This window comes from Palaemon carinicauda, chromosome 18 (genome assembly GCF_036898095.1).
Source record: "Palaemon carinicauda isolate YSFRI2023 chromosome 18, ASM3689809v2, whole genome shotgun sequence".
In the NCBI taxonomy this organism is placed as follows: Eukaryota; Metazoa; Arthropoda; class Malacostraca; order Decapoda; family Palaemonidae; genus Palaemon; species Palaemon carinicauda.
The window spans coordinates 61,580,008-61,587,507 of record NC_090742.1 but is presented as its reverse complement, the minus strand read 5'-3'; the positions used below and the strand labels follow the sequence as shown (position 1 = coordinate 61,587,507).

Sequence of the window (7,500 nt, the reverse complement as noted above, 5' to 3'; positions counted from 1 at the left end):
GTCCCAATTGTATTCCCGTAGGTCACGTCGTAGAGTTTTAGTTCTATCTGACGTGTCCTTAAATATCTTGTTTGCTGTCTGTTTTCTATTGTGTACTGCTTGTTCGCCGTCACCTTTACATAATTTCTAGAGTCGTCTTCATAATCTAACCTAATACGATTTTTTTTTTTAAAAGGTAGAATTCCGCGGCTTTGTGAAAAATTGTCGCGAAATAAGGCGGGGTTTCTTAAGAGCGTTGAAGTATTATATTTCATGAGAAACTACTATAGTCCATTTCTTTTAGCTAGTCATATTTGCAATGACTCGCAACGGTGCCCTTTTAGCTTGGAAAAGTTTCTTGGTCACTGATTGGTTAGAATTATCTTGTCCAACCAATCAGCGATCAGGAAACTTTTTCGATCTAAAAGGGCACCGCTGCGAGTCGGTGCAAATATGACTCGCTAAGTGAAATGGACTATAGTTCTTGTTACTCAAAATACAAAAGCAGTTTTTGCTCTTGACGATAAGTTATGAAAAAAACAAGGATAGTGCTTCGTTGATAACCACAACCGAACATAAAAAACACTAAAAAAAAAAAACCACTAATTAGGCAGAAGAAAAAATTTCCAACACCTTTAAAGTCGTTTTAATCTTGAAGAGAGATAATCCATCCTGAAAGTATTTCTTAGGTAAACCTTTATGAGAGAAATTTGTTTTATTTAGAAATAATCCTTAAAACAGAACAAAAATAAAGTTACCTTATTACCAGTCTACACACGTGAAAAAGCATTTTTTCCAACACCTTGCACACAAAATCGAAGACTAACTACATCAACTATTTATCTATTCTATAATATTTTAGCAGGGAAAAAAGATTCACCCGTCACACTGTGCAAATAAAAACTTTCACCCAAACAAGAGTGCAAAGATAAAGCAAATTGGTAGAAAGTGTTCAGATTAGGGGCTTCTCCTGAAGGGAAGAGCCCGTGCTGGTACAGTTGCCCTCATAAATTAGGTACACATCATGGGAGACATCTGGCAATCCGACAATGTATAGTCCATTTCTTTTAGCGAGGCAGATTTGCACCGACTCGCAGCGGTGCCCTTTTAGCTCGGAAAAGTTTCCTGGTCGCTGATTGATTAGACAGGAAAAGTTTCCTGATCGCTGATTGGTTGGACAAGATAATTCTAACCAATCAGCGACTAGGAAACTTTTCCGAGCTAAAAGGGCACCGTTGCCAGTTGGTGCAAATATGACTCGCTAAAAGAAATGGACTATAGATGGTAATATCATTCTTGTGAAAAATTAAATTTTTATAACAATGCTTATTAAGATTAAGAAAAAGTAATATTTTCGTTAATGTATAATACAAGAAATGAAAAAATACAGTAGGCTTATACATTAACTACATTTTGGGGTTACCAGATGTCTTGCTCTGAAGAATAGGAAATTAATTAAGTTTCTGTACTTCCCAATTTCTTTCTTTTTCTCATCTGGCCCGAAATAATTAAGGATAATTATTATCCTTTTTTCAGTATCATCTAGAAATAATTTATTCTCGTGTATTAATACAATTTTTTTTTGGAAATTTTTATATATAAATTTTTCAATGGTCCTTTTCTTATGTTTTTTAATCATTGGTCGTTATATTTTTCTATGTGCAAAAATATTTTATTACACCTTGAAACAATTAAGATTTATCATTCATTATAATTATTGCTAATTAGGATTCAGTTTAAAAAATTTGATTCCTTTACCTATTCAAGTTTTATTTACCCTTTTCCCGTTTTCTATAAAATAGAATTCCATTATGTTAATCCCTTATTTTCCTCTTTTACAATTTAATAAACCATTTTCCTGTCTTTTTCTATTACATTATTTCCATTTGTATTTTACCCTTCATTCCTTGAATTTCTTATTCAAGACATCTAAATATTTGATTCCTTTACCTATTCAAGTTTTATTTTACCCTTTTCCAGTTTTCTATAAAATAGAATTCCATTATATTAATCCCTTATTTTGCTCTTTTACAATTTAATAAACCATTTTCCTGTCTTTTTCTATTACATTATTTCCATTTGTATTTTACCCTTCATTCCTTAGATTTCTTATTCAAGACATCTAAATATTTGATTCCTTTACCTATTCAAGTTTTATTTCACCCTTTTCCCGTTTTCTATAAAATAGAATTCCATTATATTAATCCCTTATTTTGCTCTTTTACAATTTAATAAACCATTTTCCTGTCTTTTTCTATTACATTATTTCCATTTGTATTTTACCCTTCATTCCTTAGATTTCTTATTCAAGACATCAATTCCCAAAGTCCCCCTCCCCCATCCACTTACCTGTTTCTCAGACACTGGGATGGCGTTAGCGAAGACTGTCCAGGTGACGACTTCGTTGCAAGTTGGGGTGGTGAGAGATCCTTCGTAACGGTAGAACCTCTCGAGGTTGCTGGGCAGGAAGGCACGGAGTGGGTAGCTGGCAGCTACAGTGGCGAACATACCTGTGGGGAACGGAAATTTAGGCTGGTGGGGTTTAGTAAAGGAGTCTAGAAGCTTTCTAAGAATTCTAAGAAACTATGACTTGGGAACTGGAAGTTTAGGCTGGTTAGAAAACTAGCCTAGAGTCTTGGAGAACGGGATATTTAGGCTGGTGGGGTTTCGGAAAGTAGTCTAGGAGCTTTCTAAGAATTCTAAGAAACTATGACTTGAGAACTGGAAGTTTAGGCTGGTTAGAAAACTAGCCTAGAGTCTTGGAGAACGGGAAATTTAGGCTGGTGGGGTTTAGTAAAGGAGTCTAGAAGCTATCTAAGAATTCTAAGAAACTATGACTTGGGAACTGGAAGTTTAGGCTGGTTAGAAAACTAGCCTAGTCTTGGAGAACGGGAAATTTAGGCGGGTGGGGTTTAGGAAAGGAGAAGAATCTTTTGTAAGGATTTGGCATACGACTGTATCGTAGAGATTGTGAAGTTAAGTAGCTTTCAATGCCAAATTTTCAAATTTCAGAGTTCAACTAATCTGACAGCCTTTAAAATATTGTAGACCTACTCTTATTATAAATGTAATCAGGGATGTTAATTTTTTATTACTCTGAGGATCTGATTTATTAGACCTAGCTTCGAAGTTTAAACTAGTCAGGAGTAACGGTACATTCTTTATAAGATTAGTGTTTGAGGTCTAGGTGATAAAACAACTGATATTAAGGATTTCAATCCAAAAGACAATAGTGTTGATTTTAACGAGTGAACTTATTAGCTATTAAGCAGAGGAGAAAAAAAAAACGATCTAGTTTGTGATGCCCATACTACATAAATCATATAAACTACCATCTAAATTTTAACAGTCAAACTCGCGATGTTACTAAATTTTAACAGTCAAACTCGCGATGTTACATGACAACTTAAATGTGAAGACAAGTAAATTACATGTACAGAAAGTCGTAATCTTAGTCTTTAATTGACCTCTAAATTAACAAAAGAATGTACCATCCAAAATGGTTTAATGCATTTAGCAACTAATATAAATATAGGACAAAGGAAATCTGGTGTCGGTTTAGTATGTGACCTACCTTTTTAATTCTGGTTTAGTATGTGGCCTACCTGGCTTGTTAGGTTAGGTTAGGTTAGGCTAAAATCTGGTGTCGGTTTAGTATGTGGCCTACCTAGCTGGTTAGGTTAGGTTCGGTTCGGTTCGGTTCGGTTAGGTTAGGTTAGATTCGGTTCGGTTCGGTTAGGTTAGGCCACATACTAAAACAGAGATAGAATTTCGTGGGCCATACTCGAAAGGTAGGCCACATACTAAACACATACTAAAACGGCACCGAAAATCTTACCTGATTCAGTGATGTTATTGAGAGCGGACACAAGAGGAGTAAGGGCAGGGTTGTCGGTTTCGGAGACTTCCAACATAACACCCAACACAGCCAAACCGTCAGGCTTGGAAACAGCATTTCCCAAGGTTCCATAAGAGCCCTTGTAATGTACCATGTGAAGTTCCATTGGGTATCTGAAAAACAGCATGAAATGCAATTCTTAGTTTTACCAATTGCAGTGGAAGACTTCAGTAGTAAACTCTAAAGAAAAAGAAATTGTACCTTACAACATTGCATTAGAAGTCAGAGAAAACTTAACTTTGGCTTTCAACATTGTATTAAAACCCCTCATAAAAACGTTACTTTAACTTGGCAAGTAAGATGCTATCTACTTAAGAATCCTACTCATGTCATAGCCAAAAGGGTACACTCGGGAACACTATTCCAATCAAATTTCTCTTCCTCTTATTTTGTTAAAGTTTTTATAGTTTATTTATGAAATACTTATTTTTTTTTTCAACGTTGTTACTGTTCTTGAAATATTTAATTTTTCCTTGTTTCCTTTCGTCACTGGTCTATTATTTCCTTTTTGGTGCCCCTGGGCTTATAGCAACCTGATTTTCCAATTAGGGTTGTAGCTTAGCTTATGATGATGATGATATAATAATAATAATAATAATAATAATAATAATAATAAGAATGATGATGATGATGATGATGATACTATAGGAAGTATTTATTTTAATGTTACTGTTCTTAAAATATTTTATTTTTCCTTGTTTCCTTTCGTCACTGGGCTATTATTTTCCTGTTGGGTCCCCTGGCTTATGGCAACCGGATTTTCCAATTAGGGTTGTAGCTTAGCAAGTAATGATAATATTAATAATAATAACATGGGAAGTATTTATATATTTTAATGTTGTTACTGTTCTTAAAACATTTTATTTTTTCTTGTTTCCTTTCCTCACTGGGCTATTATTTCCATGTTTGGGCCCTTGGGCTTATAGCATCTCGCTTTTCCAACTGGGGTCGTAGCTTAGCAAATAATAATAATAATGATAATATAGGAAGTATTTAATATTGTTACTGTATTTAATGTTGTTACTGTTTTTAGAATATTTTATTTTTTCTTGTTTCCTTTCCTCACTGGGCTATTATTTCCATGTGGGACCCCTGGGCTTATGGCAGCCTTCTTTTACAATTAGGGCTGTAATAATAATAACAACAACAGCAACAATAATAATAATAATAATAATAATAATAATAATAATAATAATAACAACGCCGCCTCACCTGACTCCATCAATGGTGTGCTCAGAGCCCATGCTGGAATCTGCTCCCCAATGGAAGTGGAACTGGGCGAAGATGTATTCACCCTTCAGACCTCCTTGGGTTACTCTGGGAGCTGAAGGGGCGTCTATCTCTACGACAGCTGCAGGAATAAAACGGGAAAAAAATGAAATGAAAGACAATTATTATAAATAGGATAAAGACTACTGAAGGTATATAAATAATACCATAAACAGTTACTCGATTTTGTACATTCATCGTTATTTTCATTGATTTTCAAAATGATTTCTGATGGTTAAATGATGTAATTTTGATATCTACACTGTTCAAAATTTGCATTAAAAAAACGGTAAATGTCTGGCAACATTTATTCTAGGATTTTTACCGTTTTAAAAACTGATATATTGACGTAAATGAGTGACATTACTGTCACCAACCTGTAAAAGATAGTAACAAAGTAGGGTAAAATTACGGTCGCCTTTATTTTACTGAAATACGGCTGAGAACAGTAGAATTTCCCATTAATATTACAGGGTTTTTTAAACAGTGTACACCATAGCAGGTACTTCCGCTGCCATGCATTTCCAGATATTTTTGGTTTTTCTGGTCAAGAACATCTTTGAAATATGAATGAGGGCCATTAAGTAATTATTGAAAGCTCAGCACAATTCACTCACAGTACTGAATCAGATTAGAGCTTGATAAATAGTTACCTCAATGCATTGTCTAGATTTTAAATAATACATTGAGAACATTCCTCATTGTCTAGATTCTAGATAATACATTGAGAGCATTCCTCATTGTCTAGATTCTAGATGATACATTGAGAGCATTCCTCACTGTCTAGATTCTAGATGATACATTGAGAGCATTCCTCATTGTTTAGATTCTAGATAATACAGTGAGAGCATTCCTCATTGTCTAGATTCTAGATAATACATTGAGAGCATTCCTCATTGTCTAGATTCTAGATAATACAGTGAGAGCATTCCTCATTGTCTAGATTCTAGATAATGAGGAATGCTTTCATGAGATACCAACTCCTAGAACCTCCAGTCACTGAAGATGAATTTACCCTACGGGACATGAAACATACCTGAATGTCCATTGTTCTTGACCCTCATGTTGGTGGGTGGCTGGTCGAAGTTCTTCAGGGAGAAAGGCTTCCAGAACTCAGTCTTGACGTTTCCAGTTTCAATGTTGATCGGAGATTGCCTCTTTCCAGCACACGTCCTGAACATGGAACCCCAGTTGACGGGGCCTTTGGGAGTGAGGGAGAGAAGGTGTTTAGAGTAAAACAAACTGTATGACTCAAGGATCGGTATTCGTGAAGGCAGGAGAATGTTTGTTTTTTCATGTAGAGAAGAATCATTTACATTTGATAGTTTCATGGTAAAATAAAAAAATGTTTTTTTTTTTTATAAGATACTCAAAAACTTGATGGAAATAAAATAGGGACCTTAAATCCGGGTTTTATACGATACTCAAAATCTTCATGGATATAAAATATTGATTTTATAAGATGCTGAAAATCTTCATGGAAATGAAATATTGATTTTTCAAGTCCCTTAATAACTTCATGAAGTAACATAAGAGAATAATAAAACACATCATAAAGAATTTTCTTGAAAAATTTCAAAAATATTTTAGTAAAATGGTGAATCTGATCAGTTATCCAAAAATTTGTTGAATTACAAACTTTCTAATAGAAGAATACTCTAAATCTTCTCAAAGAAAGATGAATTTTCCTAAGATATAAAATATCGTCGAATAAGTGGGACACCTTTTTCCAAGTCTTCACTCAATCCATTTAGAAACGATACTTTTAGTTTATTGAACTAGTATATGGTAGAGATAAACCAAAGAAGAAACTAAAAATTGATGCCCTAACATGCAAGACAACTAGTTAAGTAACTAAAAACAACAACAACAGCAACAACAACAACATTGAAAACTAACCGTGTTGTCCAGTGTAAGTCCAAGCCGGCCCGTCACCACTAGACCAGACATCTGAAATGAAAATGAATCATTAACCTCATATTTTGGAAGCTTGCATAACGGATTTCTAAAATTAGTTAAACATCATGAATTAGGTGCCTAATTATATCTAATTATATAAGTGATTTCTAAAATTAGTTAAATTACGATTAAAGACATCAGGTGCCAACTTATATAATTTTGTTTTCTAAAATGATTTAAATTACTGTTAAAGATATCAAGTGCCAATCGAAGAAAAATATATGAAAAAAAAAAGACTGAAACCAAGTGTCTAATCAATGATATTCAAGTGCTTTGTGATCCAGTGGTTATCTTATGACTCATAACATACCAATACTTGTGTATTATTATTATTACTAGCTGAGCTACAACCCCAGTTTGAAAAGCACGATTCTATAAGCCCAAGGGCTCCAACA

General features: G+C 34.2%; 1 protein-coding gene across 1 annotated transcript in view; it reads right to left on the bottom strand.

The window, feature by feature from the left end:
- The window catches only part of LOC137657838 (carbonic anhydrase 2-like), a gene marked incomplete at its 5' end in the record, with an annotated part of 21,066 nt that extends 13,970 nt beyond the window's left edge, over positions 1-7,096 (bottom strand). The window contains 5 exon segments of the mRNA XM_068392425.1: positions 2,329-2,489; positions 3,818-3,990; positions 5,090-5,228; positions 6,183-6,347; positions 7,046-7,096. Of these exon segments, the coding sequence (XP_068248526.1) occupies positions 2,329-2,489; positions 3,818-3,990; positions 5,090-5,228; positions 6,183-6,347; positions 7,046-7,096 (689 nt within the window).
- Positions 7,097-7,500: the final 404 nt, after the last annotated feature.